This window comes from Phocoena sinus, chromosome 19 (assembly GCF_008692025.1).
Source record: "Phocoena sinus isolate mPhoSin1 chromosome 19, mPhoSin1.pri, whole genome shotgun sequence".
NCBI lineage: Eukaryota > Metazoa > Chordata > Mammalia > Artiodactyla > Phocoenidae > Phocoena > Phocoena sinus.
In genome coordinates, this window is record NC_045781.1 from 6,720,738 (window position 1) to 6,747,615 (window position 26,878).

At 51.7% G+C, this 26,878-nt stretch overlaps 3 protein-coding genes across 8 annotated transcripts; 1 reads left to right on the forward strand and 2 right to left on the reverse strand.

Moving 5' to 3' along the window:
- Positions 1–789: 789 nt before the first annotated feature.
- On the forward strand, positions 790–1,649 carry LOC116744398 (ferritin light chain-like). Its single transcript, XM_032614082.1, has 3 exons — positions 790–891; positions 1,057–1,215; positions 1,250–1,649. Exons 1-3 carry the CDS (start codon positions 790–792, stop codon positions 1,505–1,507), a joined length of 519 nt encoding a protein of 172 aa, XP_032469973.1. The 3' UTR covers positions 1,508–1,649.
- A 1,571-nt stretch (positions 1,650–3,220) lies between these two features.
- CPT1C (carnitine palmitoyltransferase 1C) lies at positions 3,221–25,055 on the reverse strand. Of its 6 annotated transcripts, none has more exons than XM_032614067.1 (20): positions 24,586–25,055; positions 23,632–23,694; positions 23,384–23,538; positions 18,190–18,329; positions 16,789–16,960; positions 16,556–16,657; positions 16,336–16,473; positions 11,851–11,928; positions 11,509–11,583; positions 11,320–11,404; positions 10,687–10,882; positions 10,390–10,572; positions 9,585–9,690; positions 7,715–7,831; positions 6,838–7,002; positions 6,460–6,594; positions 5,676–5,828; positions 5,070–5,183; positions 4,857–4,949; positions 3,221–4,632 (listed from the first exon to the last, which is right to left on the reverse strand). In XM_032614067.1, exons 3-20 carry the CDS (start codon positions 23,522–23,524, stop codon positions 4,453–4,455), a joined length of 2,373 nt encoding a protein of 790 aa, XP_032469958.1. In that variant the 5' UTR covers positions 23,525–23,538; positions 23,632–23,694; positions 24,586–25,055; the 3' UTR covers positions 3,221–4,452. The 6 variants fall into 6 exon arrangements, with proteins under 6 accessions (XP_032469958.1, XP_032469959.1, XP_032469955.1 ...); XM_032614068.1 differs by having other exon boundaries at positions 11,320–11,365; positions 11,509–11,616; XM_032614064.1 differs by having other exon boundaries at positions 11,509–11,616.
- ADM5 (adrenomedullin 5 (putative)) lies at positions 25,055–26,753 on the reverse strand. Its single transcript, XM_032614083.1, has 2 exons — positions 25,652–26,753; positions 25,055–25,447 (listed from the first exon to the last, which is right to left on the reverse strand). The coding sequence occupies exons 1-2, from the start codon at positions 25,720–25,722 to the stop codon at positions 25,192–25,194; spliced, it is 327 nt and encodes a 108-aa protein (XP_032469974.1). The 5' UTR covers positions 25,723–26,753; the 3' UTR covers positions 25,055–25,191.
- Positions 26,754–26,878: the final 125 nt, after the last annotated feature.

Here is a 26,878-nt window from a genome sequence, read left to right on the forward strand (position 1 = left end):
ATGAAGAGTAGCTCCCGCTTGCTGCAACTAGAGAAAGCCCGCACAGCAACAAAGACCCAACACAGACAAAAATAAATACAATTTTAAAAAATATTAGTAAATTGACATGCTGATATTCAGCCAGTAGACCATAATACGGAAAAAAAAGGAATGTATATAACTGAGTCACTTTGATATAGAGCAGAAATTAACATATTATAAATCAATGATACTTCAAATAAATAAATTGTGACAAAATACGCATAATATAAAGTTTACAACTTTAACCTTTTTTTTTTTTAATTTGGCTGCGCTGGGTCTTCGTTGCTGTGCGCAGACTTTCTGTAGTTGTGGCGAGCAGGGCTTACTCTTCGTTGCGGTGCGCGGGCTTCTCCTTGCGATGGCTTACTCTTTGTTGCAGAGCACAGGCTCTAGGCACGCGGGCTTCAGTAATTGTGGCGCACGGGCTTAGTTGCTCGACAGCATGTGGGATGTTCCCGGACCAGGCATCGAACCCCTATACCTTGCACTGGCAGATGGATTCTTAACCACTGCGCCACCAGGGAAGTCCCTGCCTCCCGTTTTCTTTCAAGAGTTTAATAGAGTGCGCTCTGCGGCCCCTCTCCCCCCGCCCCGATCTGTCTCTTGCTTCAACAGTGTTTAAATTCAACAGACCCAGGGACGCCCCTTTGCTCTAGCCTCCCACCAGCCTCCAACCTTTTTTCCAGTCGCAACCTTCGAATCAGCCACTCAGCTATCCTCGCTCAATGGGACCAGCCAACACCATTTTTGGGGCTTAACTCCTCAACCATGAGCTCCCAGATTCGTCAGAATTATTCCACCGAGGTGGAGGCCGCCATCAACCGCCTGGTCAACATGCATCTGCGGGCCTCCTACACCTACCTCTTTCTGGTGAGGGTCCCCAAGACGCCCCCAGCCCAAGTTCCCCTCAGCTGCGCACCTCCGGCCCTCTGCGCACGCGCTGGCCTTCTTTGTCCTGTCGGATAGTCAGAGGCGGAGTCCGCATGCCTGGCCCCGCCTCCTGCTAACCGTTATTCCCGCCATCTCTTCCTGCAGGGCTTCTCTTTCCACCGGGAGGATTTGACTCTGGAGGGCGTAAGCCACTTTTTCTGCGAATTGGCCGAGGAGAAGCTCGAGGGCGCCGAGCGTCTCTTGAAAATGCAAAAGCAGCATGGCGGCTGCGCCCTCTTCCAGGACATGCAGAAGCTGTCCCAAGCTGAGTAGGGTCAAACACAGGACCTGGTGGTAGGGTAAAACCCAGGACGCTGTGGAAGCCGCTGTGTTCACGGAGAAGAACCTGAACCAGGCCCTTGTGGATCTGCATGTCCTGGGTTCTACCCATGCAGACCCCCACCTCTGCGACTTCCTGGAGAGCCACTTCCTAGATGAGCAGGTGAAATTCATCCAGAAGATGGGCGATCACCTGATCGACCTCCGCAAGCTGGCTGGTCCCCAGGCTGGGCTGGGCGAGCATTTCTTTGAAAGGCTCACCCTCAAGCACGACTAGGAGCCTGCAGATCCCAGCAGCCTTTGAGGAGCCCCTCTGGTGTCAGGGCTTCTGCCTGAAGCCCCTCTCTGAAGCCAGTAGGCAGCTTGTTAACCACACTGGAGCCCTCTCCCCAGCCATGGACCAAATGGAAACAATAAAGCTTTTTGCAGAAAAAAAAAAAAGAGTTTTATAGTTTTAGCTCTTACATTTAGGTCTTTAATTTTGAGTCCATTTTTGTATACGGTATCAGATAAGGCCCCAACTTTGTTCTTTTGCACATGGATATCCAGTTTTCCTAATACCATTTGTTTAAAAGACTGTCCTTTCCCCCACTGAACGGTCATGGCAACCTTTCGTACCAGGGTTTATTTCTGGGCTCTCTACTCTATTCCATTGTTCCGTATGTCTGCCTTTATGCCAGTACCACACAGTTTTGATTACTGTAGATTTATAATAACTTTTGAAATCTGGAAGTGTGAGATCTCAAACTTTGTTCCTCTTTTTCAAGATTGTTTTCACTATTCAGTGTCCCTTGAGATTCCATATGAATTTTAGGTTGGATTTTTCTATTTTGATTTAAAAAGTCACTGGATTTTGATAGGAATTGCATCAAATCTGTAGATCGCTTTGGATAGTATGGACATCTTAACGTTATTGTCCCCCAAGCCAAGTTTACGAGATGTTAACAAATTTTAATTACATGTGTGGCGCACAGGACTGGCTTAAACGTTCCTCAAGACACCACATTAGTTCATCCTATCAATAATATCACGTTAATCAGACTGGATAAACAAGAAGCAGGAAGTGCATTAGAGGTATTGATAAGACACATGCTGTCCAGGGGATGGGAAATAAACTTTACAAAGTTTCAGGGACCTATCACATCAGTGAAGGTTTTAGGAGCCCAGGCATCTGAGGAGTGGGCAGTACCTACTGGAAAGGGAAGGACAAATACTGCATCTTACCACTAAGAAAGAAGTCCACGCTCTTCATCCTACGGGCTCAGGCATCTTCAGGTTCTGGAGGAAGCATATTCTACACTGGGAAATACTGCTCTGATCCATTTTGGGGGGGACACGGAAGACTTCTAGCTTTGAGGGACTCCCAGGCCAGGAAAAGACCTGCAGTAGGTACAAGCTGCAATGCAAGCAGCCCTGCCGATTGGATCATGGGACCCAGAAATATCTGTAGACTGGCAAAGATGTCACACACAGTTTCTGCCAAGGATTCTCCCGACAGAGAAAGCACAGTGTCGACCCCAGGGTTGCGAAGCAAGGCCATGCACCATGTTCCAGAGGAACTCCTGGTGTGCTACTGAGCCGACAGAGATGTAGGATCAGAACACAGGCTATCACATGACATGCAGCCAGCATGGCCCATCGTGAGTTTATTCTGTTGGAACCCCCAAGTATTTCAGGGTGGGCGGATACAACAGCGATCCATCGGGAGGCGGATCCTAGATCAGGCATTAGCAGGACCGGAAGACACAAATAAGCTGCATAAGCAGGTGGATCAGACCCCCGTGACATTCACCCCCCCCTGCCCACTTATGACTGCCCCCGCTTATGACTATATTGGACAGGCTGGAGTGGGGAGGTGTTCTTTATAATCAGCAAAGGAGGGAAAAAGCTGAGCAGTATTTTCACTCATTTAATTCTTTTTTATTTTAAGCTCAATAACCTTGAATTTAACTTTTTTTTTGCCCGACCCCCCCCCCCCCACCGCCCAGCACAGCATGTGGCATCTTAGTTCCCCAACCAGGGATTGAACCCGTGCTCCCTGAAGTGGAAATGCGGCGTCTTAACCACTGGACCGCCAGGAAGCCCCCTCATTTAACTCTTTGTCATGGAATTTTTAGGCATCTACAAAAGTAGGACAATCTCTAACGAACATTGTAAATCAACTATACGTCAGTTTTTTAAAATGACAAAAGAAAAGTAAGATAATATGATGAACCATCCCCATCCCAATGACCTTTCCCCTAGTTTCACTACTTATCAACTCGTGGCCAGTCTGGTTTCATCTATGCCCCTGTGGTATGCAGAACAATGGTCTCCCCAAAGATGCCCACCTCCTAGTCCCTGGACCCTGTGCATGTGTTACGCTACATGGCAAAGGGGAATTAGGTCGCAGATGGAATTAACGTTGCTAATCAGTTGGTTTTAAGATTAGGAGCTAATCCTGGATTATCTGGGTGGGCTCAGTCTAACTACAAGGGTCCTAAGGGCCACAAGGGTCCTTAGAAGATGATGGCAGGAGTCAGTCACAGGAGGTATGACTAGAGGAGAAAGCCACAGAGGGATGCAGCAATGCTAGCTGTGAAGATGGAATATGGGGTCATAACCTAGGAATGTGGGCAGCCTGTAGAAGTAATAAGAATCCTGGGGGATTCATTTAGGAGATGTCAACCTTTAAGTTTAGGGTGGGCAGGGACTTCCCTGGTGGTCTAGTGGTTAAGACTCTGCACTTCCAATGCAAGGGGCGCAGGTTCGATCCCTGGTCGGGGAAGTAAGCCCCCACATGCCCTGCAGCCTGGCCAAGAAAATATTAAAAAAAAAAAAAGTTTAGGGTGGGCAGTTGGTGTTGCAACTGAGCTCATGAGAGCTCGTGGGGTTGTTTGACTGGGATGGGCTTCGAATGGTTGGGTTTGGTGCGACTAGAGCTGGAAATGCAGTAAATTGGGCAGGTGTTGGGGGTTATATCTGATGTGGTGATTGTAACCGGGAATTCATGGTGGGGCCTGGAGATGGATGGGAACTTTTCTCCTCCTCTACCCTGACCCTCACCTCTCCCATCCCTGCCCAGCTCGAGAGCACGGCAGACACCACATCCCAGCGCACACATCTTTATTAGACCGGATGTGGGATTCCCAAACCCAAACAGGCTGCTTCTGTCCTGCACCAGCGCAGCCATAGAGACCTTCCCCCTAGTTCCTGGGGAGACCAGCTCCCCTCTGGAAGGTGTCAAAAGTTAGTGGCTGTCGTGGGTGCCCTGGAGCCCCTGGTATGGCAGGGGAGAGAGTCACGGCTGTGCCCCGAGTCGTCCTCCCCTAACCCTCTGCGCTTAAGACGCTGCCCCTCCTGGAAAAGGGCGGCCACGTCCAACAATGCATCCTCGATGTGCTGCCCCAGCCGGTGGGAGTCCTGGAAGGAGAGATGTGTCACGTCCAGGAGAAGCTGGGAGAGGAGCTCCCAGGGGCTGAGAAACAAGAGGTCTGGGGTCCCCGTTCCTGGGTCTGAGGGGTGAGGGGTTTGGGTATTAGGACTCCTGGATCATGGGATGGTCGGGAGATGGGAGTCTGCGCTCCTAGGAGAGCAGGGAAGTGGGAGTCCTGAGGGAGGAAGGGGCGGGGGTGGGTTAGTCTCACCGTTCTTGTGCTTGATTTTTTGCTGGAGATGTGGAAGGTGATCACATCATCCCCCATGAAGATGTAGGAAACACCATAACCATGGTCATCAGCCTTGACAGGGACAGAGTGAGGGCAACAACATAGCCCCCGGTCCCCCTCCCCACCCCCCGCTAGGTAGGAGTGCGGATGCCCAGCCCCCTCCTCCCTCCGTCAGGGCCCAGGTCCACTCACAGGCCCGAATCCACCACCAGAGGAAACATAGTCGGGGTAACTGTGGACGTCGAACAGGTGGATTTGCTGAACAGGAATCTGGCTGGTGGCCAGCTGCCACTGCTCCGAGTGAACCTGAGGGACAGAAGTCGGTCACGTGTGCAACAAAGACAAACTGACCGGCAGGTCCGCGCCGCCTTGGCTGAACTATTTCCCTTAAATCTGCGCAGCTCTGCCCCTCCGCTTCCTGACGTCACCCCTCTGCCCTTCTCCCTTTTTTTTTTTTTTTTTTTTTTTTTCCCTTCTCCCTTTTGACCACACCCCTTTCCTTCTCCCAGAACCCGCCCTCTCTCCTTGTCCCCCCTCCCCCAACTACGCCCCTCTCCCTTTCAACCCCTGACCCCGCCCCTGTCCTCTGACCACGCCCCTCGCGTTTCTTTCCATAACCACGCCCCTCTCTCCTGGCCCCCTTTTCCCTCTCCGCTCTCTCCCTTTCTTTCCCGGGTCTCCCTAACTCTCTCCTCTGTTGATACCTCCTTTTTCCAACATCACCCTCCTTTCCCGGAAGTGCCTCCCTTCTCCAGTGGTTTGCCACTTCCCTCTTTAACCCTTTCCCTGCACCCCAACCTGGTCCAGGAAGGGAGACTGCAGGTGGAGGAATTGGGAGACGATGTAGAGAGCAAAGAGGTGGCGGTCGACCCCCTGTCCACTCATCGCTGCCTTCAGCAGAGCTTGGTGCTTGTCTACCGCCAAGCGGAACAGGGCGAGGCACTGTGGGTCCTGGGGTCCCCGGGGAGGTCACAGGTCATGGAAAGACAGGAAGTGGGCTTACTGCTGAGGCCTGTCACACCCCCGGCCTCAACCTAGCTTGCAACATCCCTGCAAGGCAGAGATATCAACTCTATTTTGCAGAAGGGAAACAGGCACAGAGAGGGGAAGTCATTTGCCCCGGGTCACACAGCAAGGCAGAATCAGGTGGATTCCCAGGGCTGTCTGACTCTAGGGCCCAAACTCCTTCCATTGAACCATAATACTTCGTAAGTTGGGGGGAGAGGGAACAGAGGTGCCTGGGGGGTTCTGAGCAGAGAGGTTATATAGGGAACATGAAGAATGGTACAAATGAAAGGCACAAGGTCACACAGAGGTTAAATAAAGAGACCTACATTGTGGAACCCGGGCTCCCTCTTAGGTGCTCCCCCAGTGCCCTCTGCGTGACCTCCATTAAAGCACGTATCACACTGTGCTGAGCTGTCTCCCCCCATCAGTGAGCTCCTTGCGGTCAGAGACCAGGCTTGGTTCCTCCCCTGTCCCATCACGGAGCTTGGACCTGAGAAGGTGCTCCTTAAAAGTTCGTAAATGTATGAATGAGTATGTGGAAATGACTGAAGCCTCAAACGAGGCCCACACCCACTGTCTTCTCTTTGTCCTCCATGGCTCTCACAAAGTTGCAGGCCTCCCTCGTGCAAGAACGCACCGTCTCTGTCCGCCCTTCCAGGAACAAGCGAGTCATGGTCGACTCATAAGTCAGGCAGAATTGACCCCTGTCCTGGGGACAAGGAGGAGAGGAGCCTGTCAGCTAGGCCCAGGAAGTCTTCACGGACTCGACCCCCCTCTGTCTGGACCTCCAGCTCCTCCTACCCATGGACATGTGATTGGGAGAGAGAAATCAAGATGGCGGACTCACCATGGCAATAACCGAGAAGTCATTAAAGGGGTCAATGCGGCGGGTATTGGGGGCCCAGGTGAACTGAGGTCCTGAGAGGGGGTGGGGGTCGGGAACCCAACTGACCCGAAAGTAGGCCAGCTGCAAGGCCATCTGGATGAAGCTGTCTGAAGAGAGGTGCCAGCGTTTGATGAAGCTCTTGCCGAAGTGGGAGAAGGGGAAGACGTGGCAGTCGATGTTTCCAGACAAAGTCTTGGCTCCCCTCAGGGCTAGAGAGATGGATAGATGGATCTGCCAGAGAAGGAGGAGGGAGGAATGGCCAGGGGTTACAGATAGGGGTAGGTCAGAGCTGGGAATGGGGCTAGAAGTGATGGGAACGGAGTCAGGTTGGGGTGGAATATGGAAGAGGGGACAAAGAAGGGAATGGAGCTGAAGGGCTAAAGATGGGGCTGGCAGTGAAGGTCAGGATAGGATTTGGGGTTGGGGATAGGGATAGGATGGGGAATGGGGTTGAAAATGAGGACTGAATTGGAGCTGGGGATGGGGTTGGGACTGGGTATAGGATGGGATATGGGTTAGGGTTGGGTATGGGATGGAGTTAGGGTTGAGGATGGGGTTAGGGTTGGAGATGGAATTGAGTTTAAGAACAGCAGTGGAGTTGGGGATGGAGATGAGTTTGGTGTGGAGATGAAGTTGGGTTTGAGTGGGGATAGAACTAAGTTGACATCGGGGATGGAGATGGGATTGGGGTTGAGCGTGGGGTTGGGTGGTGGGAAGAGGGTTAGTATGGGGTGGGTTTGCATTTGGGGTTGTGGTTGGGATGGGGTTAGACTGAAGATAGGGTTGGGGTTTGAGGTTGGGGCTTTTTGGGGGATGGGGTGTGGGTTTGGTGTTGGGTTAGGGATGGGGTTGATTTTTCAGTTGAGATTGCAGTGGGGATGAGGTTAGAGTCAAAGCCAGGAATTTGGGGACCTGGAAGAGAGGCCTAGAAACCAGGCCTAACCTTGTCTGGAAGGTCCCAGTGCAGCCGCTGGGGCTGGGGCAGTGAGAGGTCAGGGTGCCCCTTGCAGTGACCATCGGCCGCGTAGCCCAGCTGAAAGCATTCCGTGGCCAGAGTGAACTGTGTACAAACGGAAGCTGTCAGAGTCCCTTCCTCCCTCTGGACCAAGGGACATCTAACCAGGGACCTCTTTTCTTAAGTCCCTTCTTAAGGGGGTCAGGGACAATCCTTGAGAAACAGAAACGTCTGATGGTCACAGGTGGGTTCTTGGGGTCATACTCATTGAGAGCAAGGCTAACACTAATACTCAGTGCTTACTGCCCTTGTACTTCTGACAGGCGGATAAAGAGCCACCAATGGCTGCCCCAGCCCTCCCGAGACAACCCCCGCCATGATCCTAGGACAGGAGAGAGAAAGCTGGGCATAGCATGGGCTTCTAGGGCTCAGCATTCCTTCTGATTGAGTGGTACCCATGCCCTGCTGGTGGTTAAATGTTTTAAATCAGTCCTGATGGAGCACCTACTATGGGCCAGCCTCCCACTTAATTTCTCCCTAGAAAGAAGGGATTAAGATCCACATTTTGACATTAGAACTAAATGAGAAAAAAAAAAAAAAAAAAGAACTAAATGAGGAGAAGAACCTCTCACTTTATGCCTCAGAGTTTCCATTTCTCTTTATCTTACTCTATGTGACATCTCTTTGTTCAAAGTCAATATGCAGAGATGACAGATGACAGGCAGTGTCTTGAGGGTCTGAGGTTAAATTGAATTGAGAGTGTCATTTACCAATATAATCAAAGGCAAATTCCCATTTTATAAACAATAAACAGGCACAGAAGACTCAGTGCTTACCTGGGGCTGCTCTCAAGATCTGGAAGCAACCTCCCTTCCCCTCATACATGCCTAATCCACACCCTGGATCCCAGCTAACCCCTCATGCAACACCACGGAAGACTGGGAAACCGGTGGGGTGCAGACACCACCCCTTATGATTTAGGTACTAAGTGAAACAGAGAAAAGAGAGATGCTAAGGTTCTCAGGACTGGAGTGGAGCTTAAAGATAAAAGAAAATCCAACCTTTTCACCTGATGAAGCAGAAACTGAGGCTCAGAGGAGGGGAGTAACTTGCTGAAGGTCACACAGCAAACCAGAGCTGGGAGATAGGTCTGACCCAGTGCGAGTATGATACGGTTGGTCACACTCTGGTCTCAGAGCATTCTGGATTCTTATTCTCACTCTGCAACTTCTGGCTCTGTGACTCTGGGCAAATCACTTCCCTTCTCTGAGCCCCACATGCCCATTCATCAAAGAAAGGTCATAGGGACTTCCCTGGTGGTCCAGTGGTTAGGACTCGGTGCTTTCACTGCTGGGGCCCGGGTTCGATCCCTGATTGCGGAACTCAGATCCCACAAGCCATGTGGCACGGCCCTCCAAAAAAAAAGAGAGAGAGGGCTTCCCTGGTGGTGCAGTGGTTGAGAGTCCGCCTGCCGATGCAGGGGACACGGGTTCGTGCCCCGGTCCGGGAAGATCCCACATGCCGTGGAGCGGCTGGGCCCGTGACCTGTGGCCGCTGAGCCTGTGCGTCCGGAGCCTGTGCTCCGCAACGGGAGAGGCCACAACAGTGAGAGGCCAGCGTAGCGCAAAAAAAAAAAAAAAAAGAGAGAGAGAGAGAGAGAAAGAAAGGTCATAATCCCAGACACCCTTTTTTGCTGCGGGGCAACCCTGGTCTGGTCTCTGCCTCTCTCTGAGCCTCCGTTTTTCCTCTGACCTTAAGGCGCTGGAGAAGAAGGTCTTTGGAGATGGGCGGCGGGGGGGGGGGGGGGGGGGGGGGGGGGGGAAGCAGCCCGCAGGGTGGGGCCGGCCAGCTGCCATACCTCCCACATGTGTCCTGAGATGGGGCAGTCAGCCCACGAGTGCTCCACGCTGAGGCCCAACTTCCCGTTGGAGAAGACGATTAAGGAGAAGGATTTGTCAAACCAGCTGCGGGGGGAGAGTTCAGAGTATTCACCAAAGAGGCCAGGAGGGATGTCGGGGGGCTCTCTGTGAGAACTCAGGGGGTTTCTGTGGGGAGATCTAGGAATCTGGGCTGGGGTCCTGGTATGGGGAGCTCTAAGAAGGTGGAGGTACTGATGGTCTCTGAGATGTGTCTCAGGTTTGGAGAGTTCAGGGCTTTTGAAAGAATGTGATAAAAAAGTTCAGGGTTTACGGATGCTGAGAGCTTAGGCGGACTCTCCCAGGAGCCTCAGAAATCAGAGTGGTGCCTGGTGGGCATCAAGGAAGCTGTCTGAGGATCTCTACGTAGGCGGGGTCCCAGGTGTGAGGTCCTGGGTTTGGGGTGCCTGCATTAAGGTCTGAGGATTCCATAGTTTGCAGTTCTGAGTCTGAGGTCCCCAGGCTTGGGGTCTAGCTGCAGGTCTCTGGGTCTAGGGGTCCCAGGTTTGGCATTTGTTAATCCTCATATCTGGGGTCACTGGGTCTGAGATTCTGAGTCTGGAGTCCCAGGTCTAGAGTTTCTCAAGGTCTGAGGGTCCAGGTCAGGGGTTTGGTGGTCCTTAGATCTGTGGTTCTGGATCTGGGGTCCCAGGTCTAGCGGTTATCTGCTTCAGAGGTCCCCAGGTCTCAATGCATTGGGTCTGGGGTCACAAGTGGGGTGGGGTCCAAATCCCCAGGCTGACTCACCGGTCGTGGCCCCTACCGGCCAGCAGGGCGTGGGCGTAGGCATCTAAGGAAGCTGCGGGGTCCTCCCTGGTGAGCCCCGCGGGCTCAGAGTCGAGTGATACAAAGAAAGCAGCCCCTTCGACGGCCTCCAGGGCCTCCTGGGCCTGGGTCTTCAGGGACCTCCGCACCTGGGCCCACATGTCCCTGTCGGGGGAGTGCCTGAGTTCCGGCTGACTCTCTACCCTGCCCAGCCTCCACCCAGCCTGCAGCCTCAAGATGCTGGCTGGACCTCCGGGCCCCCAGATTTGTGACCCTCACCTTGGAGCAGCCGTCAAGGCCGCCAGATGCTCCTCGTGGGGGCAGGCAGGAGAGGGGTCGTCCAGGATTCGCTGGAACTGCTGCTCCAGGGCCCGCGGGGAAAGCAGGCCGCTTTGGGTGTGGGTCCCCAGGCGGAAGAATCGGCCCCGGTGGAAGACGGCCACGTGTCTGCTGTCCCGGAGGTGGCGGATGTGGTCTAGGGGTGATACATTATAAGAATAACGTGGTCTGTGATGACCTAGATGCGTGGAATGGGGGCGGAGGTCCAAGAGGAAGGGGATATATGTATACATATAGCTGATTCACTTTACTGTACAGCAGAAACTAATACAACATTGTAAAGCAGTTATACCCCCCCCCAAAATAAAGAATAACGACCTTTATTAGGCACTTTACCAAGTGGCTTGCACTGTCTGACACACTCCTTTAATCCTCACCACCCTAGGTACCCTTATTACCCCATTTTAGAGAAGAGGAAACTGAAGCTCAGAGAGGGTAATAATTTGCCCAAGGTCACACAGCTTGGGAGTTACAGAGCTGGTATTTGAACCCAGGCAGGCTAGCTCCAGAGAGCGTGCTCTTAGCCACTACACTGTTCTGCCTCTATCAGTGAGGAGGGGAGAGGGGGCTCACCTTTGTGGACCCCGGGAATTCGCGTGGTGTTGAATATCTTCTCATACTGGGCAGAGCACAAGGGCCGCATTCCCATCAGCAAAGTCTGCAGGAGGTCATGGGCCCATGAACTGCTTCCCAGGACCCATGTGGCCTCATGGTCTCAGGACCACAGCCTCTGTCCCCAGCCCGCGGGGGCAGCCCTCTTACCGGCAGGATCTCCTGTCGGTTCAGGCGGTGGCGGTACAGGAGGAGGGCGTGGACCGCGTTCCCAGCACGGGCGGCCTGCACGGGAGTGGGCGTGACATACAGGAAGTCCTGCGGGCCGGTCCAGGGGATAGCAAAACGCCTGGGGTCAGGTTTGCCTCTGATGGGGGCACTGACCCCAAACATAGGTCTTGATCCCAACAGAGGCAGGATGGTGAAATCCAGATTGTGATTGAGGTCACTGACCCTAAACCCCACATTCTACCCAGACACCCCAACCCTAGACCCCAGGAACTATGAACCCCATCCCCGGCCCGGTGCCTAACCTCCTTCTCCCCTTCTCACCATCATATAATAGTTGCTATTCACCATCAGTGAGTTCCGGGAGCGCAGGTACACAAATTCTTCCCACCAGTCACTGACCTAAGAGTGGGGCAGAGAGACACACAGCTGCGGTGTCTGGGGTCAAGGTACGGGGGGTGAGTGGGGGAGGGGAGCCCTCCAAGACTTTGCTATGGCAAATAGGGAGGGTGGAGCTCAATGAAGGAGGCATCAAGATCAATAACTAGCAATAACCTAGAAGTCCATCGATGGGGGATCAGTTAGCTAAACCATGTAACCTTCGTGTTATGGAACACTTCACAGCTGTTAAAAATAAGTTACATCTGGGCTTCCCTGGTGGCACAGTGGTTAAGAATCCGCCTGCCAATGCAGAGGACACAGGTTCGAGCCCTGGTCCGCGAAGATTCCCACATGCCGTGGAGCAACTGAGCCCGTGCGCCACAACTACTGAGCCTCCACTCTAGAGCCTGTGAGCCACAACTACTGAGCCCGCGTGCCACAACTACTGAAGCACACGCGCCTAGAGCCCATGCTCTGCAACAAGAGAAGCCACCTCAATGAGAAGCCCACGCACCGCAACGAAGAGTAGCCCCGGGTCACAGCAACTAGAGAAAGCCCGCGTGCAGCAACGAAGACCCAACGCAGCCAAAAATAAATAAATTAATTAATTTTTTAAAAAGTTACATCTACGTTACTGACAGAGAATGAGCACCAAGACAGGCTGCAGAGTGAAAAAGGCTAGGCACACAACAAGATATATGAAACTATCCCATTTTATTTAAAAAAATACTACTAAGGCCCAACCTGTTCACCAAGTGGATGAATAGACAACCAAAATGTGGTCTATCCATATGATGGAATGTTAATATAAAAAGGAATGAAGTTCTAAGTCTTCGGGGCTACAACGAAAACATTATGCTAAGTGAAATGACTCAGGCACAAAAGGACAAGTAGTGTATGATTCCATTTCTATGAAAAATCTAAAATAAGCCAATTCGGAGAGACAAAGTAGAACAGAGGTTGCCTGGGGCTTTGGGGAAGTGAGAATAGGGAGATTCTGCTTAGTGGACACGGAGTTTCTGTTTGGGATGATGAAAAAGTTCTAGAGAGAGATAGTAGTGATGGTTACACAACGCTGTGACTGTACTTAGGACCACTGAATTGTACACTGAAAAATGGTTACAGTGACAAATTTTATATTATGTATATTTTATTTTATTTTATTTTATTTTGCGGTACATGGGCCACTCACTGTTGTGGCCTCTCCCGTTGCGGAGCACAGGCTCCGGACGCGCAGGCTCAGCGGCCACGGCTCACGGGCCCAGCCGCTCCGCGGCATGTGGGATCTTCCCGGACCAGGGCACGAACCCCTGACCCCTGCATTGGCAGGTGGACTCTCAACCACTGCGCCACCAGGGAAGCCCAATATATTATGTATATTTTAATCACAATTAAAATTATATATGATATTTGTTTTATATATAATATTAAATATTAATGTGTTATGATATATAACCTATTACTAAATACTTTAAAATTATATGTTATAAATAAAAATTATATACTTAAATATATGTATATATCTCCCTGGGTATAAATATATGTATATATACACTCAGAAAAGACTCTGACCAAAGTGTTTCTCACAGGCGATGGTGGGAGAAACAAGAATTAAAGGGAGGTAGTCAGAGAGGACTTGAATGTTTTCTAGATGTTTTTCTTTCTTCTATGTCATAGAATCGCGTAGAATTTATGAAGACATACATGTTTGCTTGCGTCTTAAAGTTCATGGCATCCTACACTTCCTTACACTTAGACTAGGCAGGATGTAGTTGTCATTCCCCGGAAACGTGCAACACCTTCTGGAAAAATCCATAAGTTTCCAGCGAACGGTAGAAAAGTTCGATATATTGACCTAGCCAGGGGTTATCTGGTTATATGCATACATAAAACTTCATTAAGCTGTACATGTAAGATTTGTGTATTTTACAATACTATATGTATAATATTGTGGAATTCCCTGGCTGTCCAGTGGTTAGGGCTCTGCACTTCCACTGCAGGGGGCATGGGTTCAATCCCTGGTCGGGAACTAAGATCCTGCATGCCCCTGTGGCCTGGCCAAAAATAAATAAATAAATAAATAAATAATTTGTAACATTATATGCATATCATGTACCATTTTTTTCAAAGAAAAGCCTCACCAGCATCAAAGCTTGCTAAAGTCTGTGACTCAGAAGAAAATCCTAGAGATAATTGTGGAGCAAGATTTTAACTTCCAGGAACCCAACTGTTGGGATGGGAGGTCGGGGAGGGGTGGGGCAGTAGGGGCATTGGGGAGGTGGCGGTGAATCAGAAAATCTCCAAAGGAAAAAAAAAAAAAAAAAAAAGAAAGAAAAAAAAAATCTCCAAAGCAAAGCAAAAATTAATCTGGTTTTAATAAAGGCCACTTTAGTGCACTGCACCAATGGCTTTAGGTACATCATAGGATCTTTCAGGAAATGCTACATTGTCAAGGTTCTTACTGTATTCCTGACGATACAGAGGATGAAGCTGTGCGGAAAGTAGGAAGATACGGACAAGTCGGAGTCAAAAAGCAATTGAGAAGAGATGGATTCTGAGCGTGAAAGTCTTAGGGATGCTTAAGCCAATTTATTACAATTTACATTTCCGTTTTTCTGAGCTTGCTTGGGAGTGATAGTTGATACAAATCTATGTCTAAGTAAGCCTGAGCTGTTTTAATGTATACAGTTGATTCTTATCACTCGCGGTCATTATGTCCTGTAAAGTGGCAGTGAACGCTGATTAGCGAACACTGAGCCATTGTTCCAAGGGGAAATCAGGGTCAGGTTCCTTCCAGCCCTGTTCCATCTCAGCTGGGAATGTGCGCGTCGGGCAAGCCAAAATTTTTGCCATCCTGCGCATGTCCGTGAATGACTATGAAAGTGCCATGAATACTGATTTGGGGTTACAAATACGTTTTAGCAAGTCAGCAAATCCGCAAATACAGAATGCATGAATAATGAGGATCGACCTATATAATAAGTGATAAGAAAGCACTGTGTTAGACTTTAGTTATTTTCCCTTAGTTGTCCATAAGATAATGGTGTATGTTATAACTGGCAGTGCCTTAGAGGTACAATGAAATATATATAATATGGTGTGTATATACATTATTTATATATAATAAACAACACATGTTTATATAATTTATATAGTATATAATTGCTCTATTATTTATATGTGTATATATATATATTTTTAAAGAGCAGAATCTGGTCCAAGAGCATGAAGGGAAAAAAAAAAAACCTTAAAACTAAGGCTTGTTGGGCTTCCCTGGTGGCACAGTTGTTAAGAATCTTCCTGCCAATGGAGGGGACACGGGTTCGAGCCCTGGTCTGGAAAGATCCCACATACCGCCGAGCAACTGGGCCCGTGCGCCACAACTACTGAGCCTGCGTTCTACAGCCTGCGAGCCACAACTACTGAGCCTGCATGACACAACTACTGAAGCCTGCGCGCCTAGAGCCAGTGCTCCACAACAGGAGAAACCACCGCAGTGAGAAGCCCGCGCACCTCAACGAAGAGTAGCCCCTGCTGGCCGCAACTAGAGAAAGCCGTGCACAGCAACAAAGAACCAAAGCAGCCAAAAATAAAATAAATTTATGGAAAAAAACCCACTAAGGCTTGCATAAAAAGAATGAAATATTGCCATTTGCACAACATGGATGGACTTAGAGATTATCATACTAAGTGAAGTAAGTCAAAGAAAGACAAATATTATATGGTATCACTTATATGTGAAATCTAAAAAAGTGATACATCTGTCTCTTCTTCCTACCTCCACCTCATCACATGCTGCCTGACAGGTATTTGTGGCTTCCTACGGAATGGGAGGCCTGGAAGCCGCTTACAGAGTGACTCGCTTACTGGTTCTATGCCTCGGTTTCCCAAGGATCTCAACTCAGACTGCGTTCTAGGGCTCTAGCTCCTGAAATCATAGTAGAAGCCCGTTTGGCGTCTTTGCCCAGACAGGGGAGAGGAAACAAGAACTGGGGGCGGGGCTTAGAGACTCAGCAGGCCAGAGGAGGGGCTGAAATGTTGAAAGGGGCCCGGAATTCTGGTTTAAATATTGGAGGGTTGGGGGCGGAGCTCTGGATGTGGGCGGACCCCGGAGGCGGAGCTTAGATTATTGAAGAGCCGGGCTCAGAATGCGGGAGCATGGGGGGACAGGGCTCAAAAATGTTGGCACAGGATGGACGGGTTCCAGAATATGGGAGAGGAGGGAGGAGCTCAGAATATTGGATCCATCTGGGGCTGGGCTTAAAATATTGGAGCGTGGGGGCGGGGCTCAGAATGTTCTCACGTCTGGAGTGAAGCTCCAATCTCCGCTGGGCCTGGGAGTTGTGGGCGGGGCGGGGGGCGGGGCGAAAAACTGGCAGGGTTAGGAGGGCCGGCTCAGAACCTTTGCCTACAGGATGCTGTACTCACATAATTGGACGCCCACCAGGACTTGAGCTGAAGGTACCACTGCAGCAGTGACGCCTGCAGCCTCAGGAATTCCCGTGCTAGGGCCGCGGTCCAGTCGAAGTCCTCGTCGGAGAGGACGGGTCGGACAGACTCCAGATACTGAGGGGCAAGGAGGGGAAGACGGCAGGTCACACCCCACTGCTCAGCAGCCTCCCGCCCCATCCCCGGGTACCTGGCCCACCTTGCGCACAGTGTCCTGCACGGAGGGCACAGGCTGACGCGGCAGGGAGCGTTGGTAACTGAAGAGCATTGGGCGGCGGCCGGAGAAGATGCGAACCAGGGCCTGGCGGAAAATTAGTGGTTCATTAAACTCCTCACTGCAGCCCGGCAGCCAGGTGTCGGGGGTAGCGGGGTGGCAACCCACAGAGAGAATGGGGCAGAGAGAGTTTGAGCAGGGCTCTGCCCCTCGCATACCAGCCAGGTCTTGGTGCGTGAGGACATGGCTCCGTGGGGTTGGAGGAGCCAGCCGTGGTAGGACAGAAGTAGCCTCAAGGCCACATGAAGCGTGAAGATCAGAGCTCCCCACAGACACGAAGCAAACAGCGCGGCCGCCAGGACCCCCCGAAGCCTGTGATGCTGTCCACCCCTGGGGTGGGGGGGTAGAGAAAAAGAGTATAGGCCTGGGTCTCCTGGCCTCAGAACACCCCTCGCCTCCAGCCCCACCCAGCGCCTGCCGTTCCTAACACTGACTCTGATCTTTTAGCTGTTGGAGGAATATCCTGTAGCATTAGAGTTGGTCAGAAAAAGTCCAGTTTCCTCATTTGCTAGGTGTGATTTTTTCTCGGTACACCCACCATCTCCTCCCAGGACTGCGGAGACACCAAGCTTCTAAAATCACTTCCCATGGAAATTGGCAGGTGCTTAACAAATAAGAGCTGGTATTTCTAGTGAAATATACCAGATCAAATTACACTGTAAGGCAGTGGTTCTCAATGTGTGGCCCTTGGACCAGCAGCATCAGGACCACCTGGGAGCTTGTTAGAAATGCAAATTTCTGGGCCCCATGATCTCCATCTCTTGGCGTTCAGGCTAGCAATCAGTGTTGTAACAAGCCTCCCAGGTGACTTCAATACAAACTCAAGTTCAGGAAATGCTGGCCTAAAGATACAGTAAATCAACATGTTTGCAAAGTTGCAATCAGACAGGCTGTGAGCAAATCCCACCTGGAGGACTCGGGGCAAGCCACTTCCCCTCTGTGGGTAAATCTAGCCTTCCTAGAAATTTCTATGTCTGATCCTGGATCTGCCCTTTGAGGCCGTCTGCACAAAGTTTGAACCTTCTTCCCCAGGAGGACTAATCCAAGAGTTAGAACCTGCCACTTCACCCACATCTGGTTTCCAAACCTTCCCCAACAACTGTAGTAATTCAACCACTCCTATTTAATAACCTCCTAGTAATGTACTGAATATTCCACATGCGTGATTTTGTTTAATTACTCCAATCACCCTAAGAAGCAATTATTATTATTCCCACATTACAGGTGAAGACCCTGACACCAAGAATGGTGAGGTCTCTTGCCCAAGACTACACAACTGTCGATTAGCAGAGTTCATACTTCCATTAGTATATATAACCATAACTGGATATTGTCTAGTTTGCCACCATCCCCTTTAGCAAGAAGCAGCCAGGTTGGAAAATGTACAGAGACAAGAGAGGAAATCACCTCCTTTTACTTGAGTCTGTACCTTTATTTATCTGACCCCAAGTAAGTCTCAAGGGTTACTTTTCTTTAAGGGGCATACATGCTGATAGAGAAACTTACTGGGTGGAGGGAAAGGGATTAGGAGGTTACTGGGCTGAAGTGGGAGACCTCACCAGTCTGGCAGCAACTCTTTGATTTTCTCCATCAGTCCTAAGGAAGGATCCAGCTGGAGGAACCAGGCAAGCTGGATTGCACTGAAGAGGAACAGCCAGCTGAGGGGGCTAGCAGGGAACACACCTGTGAGAAAATCGTTCTGCGGAGAGGAAAGGGCACCTATTCAATCAATTATCCCATCTGCTCAGCACCATTCTTAGATGTTGATTCAGCCCTGAGCTGGCTGTACCAGACGCCGTGGGGAACAGACACATCTGGGTCTTGCCCCCAGGGAGGTCAGACCAGAATGAAGTGAGTACTAATGGCGATAGGATAGGGCACGTTGCTCAGCCTGAAGGAGTCAGGGAGGGCTTCCTGGAGGAGAGGTTACTCCCAGGCAGGACCCCGAAGGTGAAACTGTCAAAAAAGCAAACTGGTATCCCCTATACAGCAGGGTCCAGAGCTCAGGAGCTGGCCATGGGATGACTGAGGAATGAATGAAAGTGTTGGGTAACTAATCAGACTCCCAGGGAAGCATGCTAGAGTTGACTAACATTTCCTTTTAAGTATTTATTTATTTATCTTTGGCTGCGTTGGGTCTTTGTTGCTGCCTGCAGGCTTTCTCTAGCTGCGGCGAGCGGGGGCTGCTCTTCGTTGTGGTGCGCGGGCTTCTCATTGTGGTGGCTTCTCTTGCTGAGGAGCACGGGCTCTAGGCGCGCTGGCTTCAGTAGCTGTGGCACGTGGGCTCAGTAGTTGTGGCTCGTGGGCTCTAGAGCGCAGACTCAGTAGTTGTGGCTCACGGGCTTAGCTGCTCCACGGCATGTGGGATCTTCCTGGGCCAGGGCTCGAACCCGTGTCCCCTGCATTGGCAGGCGGATCCTTAACCACTGCGCCACCAGGGAAGCCCCAAGAGTTGACTAACATTTAATGAGCACTTACTACATGCCAGGTGCCATTTGCAAGGCTTAACTCTTTAATTAACTCCCAACAACCCCGTGAAGTAGGTACTAAGATGTTCTCTTTTTACAAAAGAAAACACGTAGGTTCAAAGTCACACAGAGAGCATGGTTAAGCCAGGATAAGAGCTGCTGTTGGTTTTGGTATCACCACCAGGGCTCAAGAAACCACTCCCTCTCCTCTTCCCACATTTTAATAGCCAAGAAGGCCTCAGAGATCATGGTTTAGACCTTGGGCTCTGGAGTCCCCACCCTCTGCGTTCAGATCTCTGCTCTGTCACTATCTAGTAGAGTGACCGCAAGCAAGTGACTTTACCTCTCTGTCTCAGTTTCCTCATCTGTAGAATGGGAACAATCCCAGTACTTGGCTCATAGGGCTGTCACAAGGGCTGGATGAGGAAATATTCCACAAATGCTTACTGCAGTCCAACAACAGTGACAAGACAGCAAGATTCCTGCTCTCATGGGGGATAGAGACAATACCTACATAAGTAAAGGCTTTAGTGAAGTGGGTCGAATGACGAGAGGTGCTATGGAGAAAAATAAAGCAGAGGGCTCGGGGTGGGGGGAGCAGAATGGTAAATTGCATAGCTCATAGCCAGGCACACTGTAGGTCCTCAGTAATTATTATGATGATCCCCTCTGTTGCTAAGCTACTTCTCACTGGAGATGTAGTTACTTGGCAGTCTCCCTTTGGCTTGGCAGGAAAAGGTTACTGGCAAATGTGGTTATTTTTGTTGTTTAATTTTTTTTAAAAGAAATTTTCAGTTCTTCTATCTAGGGCTCTGTATTGCAATAGAACAGGGGCATCCTAATAACAGGAAATGTCTCCATAGCACTTCCCAAGTACAAGGAGCGTCATTAAATTATCTCGTTCCCCTGTCACTCAGTAAGATAGAAATTATTATTATCTTCATCATATGGGTGAGGAAACTGAGGAGATAGGAAGTTTGAAGAACTTGTTGAAGGCCACATGGCCAGGAAGTGGTGGAGGTAGGATTTGAACCCAGGTTCCCTGGCTCCAGGGTCCACTGTCAATCACTTAAACCATCCGGGATGCCTTGTGACCCTAATGCACCAGGATGAACCACAAGGTACCGAACTCTGAAGTCTGCCGTATCTCAGAATTTCATATTCATTTGGAAATGATTTCAGATGACACTCAAATCTCCTGCCAATGAACCACCCACTAAGTGCCGGATGCCGTGCCATATGCTTGGCCCAAGTGACCCACTGCACATAATTCGCAACAGCTCTTTTGGCATAGATATTGAGATCACATTCTAGAAAAGCACCCCAGGATAGTGGGGCCTCAGCATGGACTCCAGAGCCAGACTGCTAATTCTAGCTCTGCCTCTACTTCTGCATCTTAGCAGCTGTGTGACCTGGGAAAAGTGAAAGCACCTCTCTGGGCTTCTGTTTCCCCATCTGTAAAATCGGACTAATGATAGGCTTACCTTAGAAGGCCCTAATGGGACTTCCCTGGCAGTCCAGAGGTTAAGACTCCATGCTTCCACTGCAGGGAGCGCGGGTTCGATCCCTGGTTGGGGAACTAAGACCCCACAAGCCGCGTGGCACAGCCAAAAACAAAAAGCCCTGATGAGGACCAGATGAGCAACAGAGTCAAAGGGCTTGGTTGGTACTGAGCCTGAGACACATTACTACCTAGTCTGATTTTAGAAATGAGAAAGCAGAAGCTCAGAGAAGTTACTAACATGCTGGAGGCTACACAGCACCTATGTGGCATGTAAGACAAGAATCGCGATGCTGGAGTGGTCACTTCTGTGAGCCAGGCCTTCTGCTAAGACAACTAATGCTTACAACAATCCCTTGAGGCAGGGACTGTCAAGGTTCCCATTTTTTAAGTGAAGAAAGTAGGGTTTAGGGCTTCCCTGGTGGCGCAGTGGTTAAGAATCCGCCTGCCAATGCAGGGGACACGGGTTCGAGCCCTGGTCCAGGAAGATCCCACATGCCACAAAGCAACTAAGACCGTGCACCACAACTACTGAGCCTGCGTGCCACAACTACTGAAGCCCGCATGCCTAGAGCCCGTGCTCCACAACAAGAAAAGCCACCAAAATAAGCCCATGCACTGCAATGAAGAGTAGCCCCTGCTCACCGCAACTAGAGAAAGCCCGCACGCAACAACAAAGACCCAACGCAACCAAAAATAAATAAATAAAATAAATAAATTTTTAAAAAAGAAAAGAAAGTAAGGTTTAGCAATGAGTCTATGGAATTACAGCTCTGGCATTGCTGATGGCACAGCCCCCATCTTGGGACCAAGTTCCAGGAGCTACGGCTTCAGGGTGGTTCCTGGGGTCCCAGACTGGAGAGGAAGGATGTGAGAGCTCCACGTGACCATCAGGGAGAGAGGCAGCTATGTGATAGAAAGGCAAGAGTTGTCATTATTACAATTATCAATTAATACTAATATGAGGATCTGGTGGGGGCCATTTGCAACAGGTGACATGAGTCAGAAAAGAGCTTCAGAGGTGACTCAAATACAGGGGTGACAGTCAAAATATTCGACACAGCAACACCCGTCCAAATCCGTCTATAAGCATAGAAATCAGAACAGTGGTTGCCTTGCAGTGAGGGTGAGGTAGGGAGTGCTGGCTGGAAAGGAGCTCGAAGGAACATCCTAGAATGATGGCAGTGCTGTCTTGATGGGGAGTTGGTTACACAGGTATTATACAGGTTACAAAGATATTACAAAATTCAAGGACTGTACACTTAAAAACAATCTGTGCATTTTTCTGTATATAATTAGATCTTAGTTTAAATGTCTATTTATGTGTATATATATAAATGTGTGTATTTAACCACAGGCTAACATTTTAGCTGCTGGGTTGGCCTGAGGTGCAGGGGGTTCCAGGGGCGGGGTCTCTCTGGGAGTTTGGGTTAGTGGCTATTTATTCACTGGAGCAGATACACCTCTATTTTAATAACCATTTTAACAACCAATATGGCCACAGAAGTGTGATCCACCCTGCTCAAATGTCTCAGCTTCCAGAGATCCTCCTGGGCTGCCCCCTGGTTTTATTATAACACCTCCATGCTCCCTCTTCCCTGCCTGCTTTATCTTCCTCCATAGCACGTCACCACCTAAAATACTCTATGGTTTGCTTGTTTATCTTCTTTATTGCCTTCTCCTCCAGCTTGATCAAGAGCTCCATGAGGGCAGATCTGTCCGTCTTGCTCCCTGCCGTGTCCCCAGTGCTCCAAACAGTGCCAGGCGCTTAACAGATGCTCCACAGATATTTGGTAAATGACGAACAATATTATAATCTAAAGCTAACACTTACTCAGCACTTGCCATGGGCCAAGCACTTGGCTCAGTGCTTACATGTAAGAATTTGTTTAATCCTCGAAACTGTCCTGTGAGGGAGGTGCTACCATCACTCCTGTTTCACATGTGGGGAACCTGAGTCTCAGAGCAACGCGCTTGCCCAAGGCCACAGAGCTAGTCAGTGGCAGAGCCAGGATTCAAACTCAGTCCTGGCAGACCCCATAGGTGTTCAAGACCTGTGTTCACAGAAAGAGGGTGTGACCAGCAGGGAGACTCCATACGTAGATGGCGCCAGAGTTCTAGAACCAGGGAGTCTCGGGCTGACCTGGGTGGGCCCTGGGTAGATGTGGGCATTCTAGGGCAAGGAGTTTGTCTTTTCTAGAGCTGGGGCAGCAGGGTTTGTGGTGATGGGTAACTAGACGATACAGACAGTGGAGGTTCACATCTCAGAACTGTAGGGAGGGTGTGCCACATACTGGAGAGGGTACTGGAGGTTCACAGCAGGGGCAAGGAGGGGCCTCTCAGACCCAGTGGGTAAGGACTATGGCAAAGGGGGACCTTCAGGATTGGGGTGTGGGCTACCCAAGATGTTGATCAGCCCATGGGGTTCTGGAATCGGAAGCACCTCGTTTAGAGGTAGAGATGAAAGGGAACGATAAGGGGACTGAGTTCCAGAAAGTGGAGTGAAAGTTGTGTTTGTGGGTGTGGGGAGAGTGGGAAGGGCTTCCAGGAAGTGGGTACAAGAGGTAAATGGCAGTTCCCAGTAGGTGAGGTTGAGGATCCCGGAAGTGAGCCAAAGAGAACCCGGAAATGGCTTTAAGGGGTCCTGAAGTAGACACCAAAATTCCCAGAACGGGTGACAGGATCCCAGAAGTGGGACCACCAGGATGCCGGAAGGGAGCCTCAGGCATCCCGGAAGCAGGTAACTGGATTCCCGGAAGGAAACCAAGCCGCAGCCCTCCTCACCCAGAAACGGGACAGATGCCTTTTCCAAGAGCGCAGTCCGGAGAGGTAGATCTCCTGCAACATCGGGGCACTGAGCTCCACTTCTCCCGCGTCCGAAGTCAGCGAGGGTCGGAAGCCCACGGCCTGGTGTGCTTCAGCCATGTCACGCTACAGCCCTGGGAGGAGGACAGAGGGTCATTCTCCAGACACCCAGCCCCTTCTCCGCAGACCCAGGGATATAGGACGCCAGCTCACCCTTCCCTAACCACCTGAGGGGTCTTGAGGGTCCTGGCCGAAGACTCCGGTATCGGGAGGACTTCAGTTGGGGACCTCTGTGAACGCACAGAAAGGCAGGAGGGATAATTTGTGGGATAATAGCCCTTTTGCGGCTATTCTGAGAACATGGTGCGGGGACAGTGACCCCCCCGCAAGGGCCTTTCAAGATTCGGGGTTCGGGGCGGGAAACCGGTCCAGGGTGAGTTGCGGGATCTTGGGAAAAACATTAGTCCCAAACCCATTTGAAATGAACACCTGCCGGACGTTGGCATTGTCCACTCCATTTCCGCTTCCCATTCCAAGGCTGGGGCTGGGGGGTGGGAGTGAGGGGGGATTTGGGTGGGGGTTCTCTATAAATTCATACGCTCTGGGGTAGCCCAGCGTCCCCTCCCCCCGCCCCCGGGCTGAAGGGGATGCGGGGGGGAAGCACCCTACTGCGCATGCCTCGCGGGCAGGGATGCTGAGGCTGAGAGCAGAGGCGAGCGTCGAGGACAAGTGATGGAGAGGCCCGCACTCCCAACCCAAGACACAATCCTCCAGCCCCCGCAGGAGCTCGGGCCCCTCCAGTCCGGCACTTACCACGCTGAGTCAGGGGTCCGCCGATCGGATCCTGGAGACCAAGCCCGAGTACACCCCCCCGACCCCCGATTTAGAGCGCCGGACTCAAGCCTCCCACTTGCACATGCCCAATCCCAGTGACTATGAGTCCAAGACTTGGTCGATGGGCCTCCGGAGCACCTGTCCGCCTCCAACTATCCAACATCCAGGAACCCGGATTTCTGTCTAACGGGTGCCTCGCCGGGTATTCAAGTCCCAGGTTTTAACCCCGCCCCCTTCCAATCTTCTATCCCCGCCCCCTTCCAATCCCCGCGCTCAGTTCCCGCCCCCTTCGAATCCCAGCGTCCAATCCCCTCCGTCCTTTCGATTCCCAGCCCACAGACTCCTACCCGCCTGATTCTCCACCATTGGGCCTTCCCCGTTCTACGCAGCACTTCTCCTCCGAACCCCAGTTTCTTCGACTCTCCAGTCCACTCTTTTGTCTCTTTTCTTTCTCTTTGAGGAAGGAAGCTCAGCTTGGAACTCACAGCCCACGCGCGTGGGAGCCAGAGTGAATCTCAGCCCTACCACCCAGGAGAGGGGGGAGGACTGCTTTGGGGTCAGGTCGGCCCACCAAAACCACCCACGGAAGATGCAGCTGCAGGGATTAAGTTGGCGTGGAGGTGCTACAGCAGATTGGATTCAAGTTAGTCAGAGGGACTTCCGTGAGGGGAAAAGTGCGTGGGTCAAGGTGAGGGGCTCAGGGACCGAGCTCAGATTAGGAGGCCAGAATGGGCACAGACAAGCAGAGACTGAAATATGGAACTCTCGTTTTATTCAGCTCTGGACGTTAATATTCTTTGTCCATGCTGGGTCCGGTGTGCACGTGGTCCAGCCCAGTCGCTGCCTGGGGAGAGCCCAGGAGGTGGAGGTAGGGGAAAAGAAACTTGGGGTCACGGCTCCGATACACAGATGGGTAGACTGAAGCCAGGGGACGAGCAGAGATGTGCCCAACATCACCCAGAGAGCCGGGCACTGCGCTGGCCTCCTTGCTTCAGGCTGGGGTCCTGGAGACGCAGCAGGAGTCTGGCCGCGCGCCGCCGGCGGCGCCCATAGCTCTGTGGATCCTGAGGCTTGCGGCCCGCCTTCCCTGAGAGCTCCTTGGTGGAGGCAGAGCGGAGCCAATATATGATCTCTGGCAGGCGGTGCGTCTGGCACGTGCCCAGTGAACAGAGGTGCCTGTGCTGCTGGGAGACCTGGCGCTGGGGCCGCCTGGGGATGGAGCGTGAGAGAAAAGCGGGTTCAAACAATCCACTCGAGAAATGGAGCCCTGTGGGCGACCCAGAACTCCGAGATTGGCGGGCGCGTTTCCTGATCAACTTCCGATTCCACCGAAGCGGAAAACCGCCTAGAGAGGTCGCACGCCCCTCGCGGTCTCCCTCCGGCTCTGTCCCCGCTGACACCGGCGTTTCTCACCTGCCCGCGGAGTCCGGGTCCCCCAGGGTGGAGGAGGCGAGGAGCAACAGCAGGAGGGTGTGGGCTGTCATCGTGGGGGTGGGGCGGGCGGGGTCCGAGAAACCAGTGGGTGAAGCGGCTCCTCTGGGCTGCCGCCCCACCCCCTTCCCGGGCCTGGAAAATGCCCCCTGAGCGCCTGCTTCAGTGCGAGGAATCCGGGCGTCCCCACTTCTCAGGCCGAGAAAATGGAAGCCAAGAGCCACACCACGCCAGAAGGGCAGGATTAGGATCCGGGCACCCACCTCCCGCACCGCGGCCACGGAGCCCTCACGGGTCCCGCCGAGGTGCTATCTACGCCCCTGGGAAGCCTCGGGAGACGCGACCCCTTTAAGGCGGAGAGAGGAGGGGCGGGGCAGCTGACACCTGCAAGTGACGTCGCAGCTTCTGGCTTCCAGGAAAGGGGTGGGGGCGGGGAAGCGCCAGGCTACTTAGATGCGAACTCACCCACATCTGTCAGGGACCAGACTAGCGTCAAGTCTCAGGGGACAGGCGACTTCCAGAGAGGGGGCTGGGCAATGTGGGACATTGGCAATTGGGACGGGTGGCAAAGACAGCCACCTGAAGTTGTAGAGAGAGTCTGAGCCCTAACACCCTCCTGGTAGAAGAGGAATAGGTGTAGACGGGTGTAGGGTGCAGGCAGGCCTAGAGCTCCAGCTGTACTGAAGCAGGTGTAGGAGGGCCATGGAAAGAAAAGCCTGGGATTCCGTCTCCGGTGATCCAGGTCGTGTGGACAGAGACCTGGGGGACCAGCTACTCGAGAAAGGAAGGGCAGGCACGTGTAGACACCATGTCGGCAGCAGGGGCTGAAAAGACAGCCCCTGGGGAGTTGTGAAGCAGGGTAGTGGAGCCTCAGTGTGCACCTCCGTAAAGTGGCAGAGGGTGGGAACCCCCCGAGCTCCGAGCCAGGATGGGGGAGGTAGCAGGCACCCACTCCCACAAAGAACTCTATCCCCGGACTTCCCTGGTGGTGCAGTGGTTAAGAATCCGCCTGCCAATGCAGGGGACACAGGTTCGAGCCCCGGTCCCCTGGTCTGGAAAGATCCCACATGCAGCGGAGCAACTAAGCCTGTGCGCCAGAACTACTGAGCCCGTGTGCCACAACTACTGAAGCCCGCGTGCCTAGAGCCCGTGCTCCACAACAAGAGAAGCCACCACAAAGAGAAGTCCGCGCACCACAACGAAGAGTAA

Excerpts from the sequence above, each read along its gene's own strand:
- LOC116744398 (XM_032614082.1), top strand. The coding sequence starts at position 790 with ATGAGCTCCCAGATTCGTCAGAATTATTCCACCGAGGTGGAGGCCGCC. Across the intron at positions 892-1,056 it reads CCTACACCTACCTCTTTCTG|GGCTTCTCTTTCCACCGGGA; the intron begins GTGAGGGTCCCC and ends CTCTTCCTGCAG. Across the intron at positions 1,216-1,249 it reads ACATGCAGAAGCTGTCCCAA|GGTAAAACCCAGGACGCTGT; the intron begins GCTGAGTAGGGT and ends ACCTGGTGGTAG.
- CPT1C (XM_032614064.1), bottom strand. The coding sequence starts at position 23,524 with ATGGCTGAAGCACACCAGGCCGTGGGCTTCCGACCCTCGCTGACTTCG. Across the intron at positions 5,829-6,459 it reads TGGAGGACAAAGAGAAGACA|GACCCACAGTGCCTCGCCCT; the intron begins GTGGGTGTGGGC and ends CGGGGACCCCAG. Across the intron at positions 5,184-5,675 it reads AGTCTCCCTTCCTGGACCAG|GTTCACTCGGAGCAGTGGCA; the intron begins GTTGGGGTGCAG and ends TCTGTCCCTCAG.
- ADM5 (XM_032614083.1), bottom strand. The coding sequence starts at position 25,722 with ATGACAGCCCACACCCTCCTGCTGTTGCTCCTCGCCTCCTCCACCCTG. Across the intron at positions 25,448-25,651 it reads GACCCGGACTCCGCGGGCAG|GCGGCCCCAGCGCCAGGTCT; the intron begins GTGAGAAACGCC and ends CTCCATCCCCAG.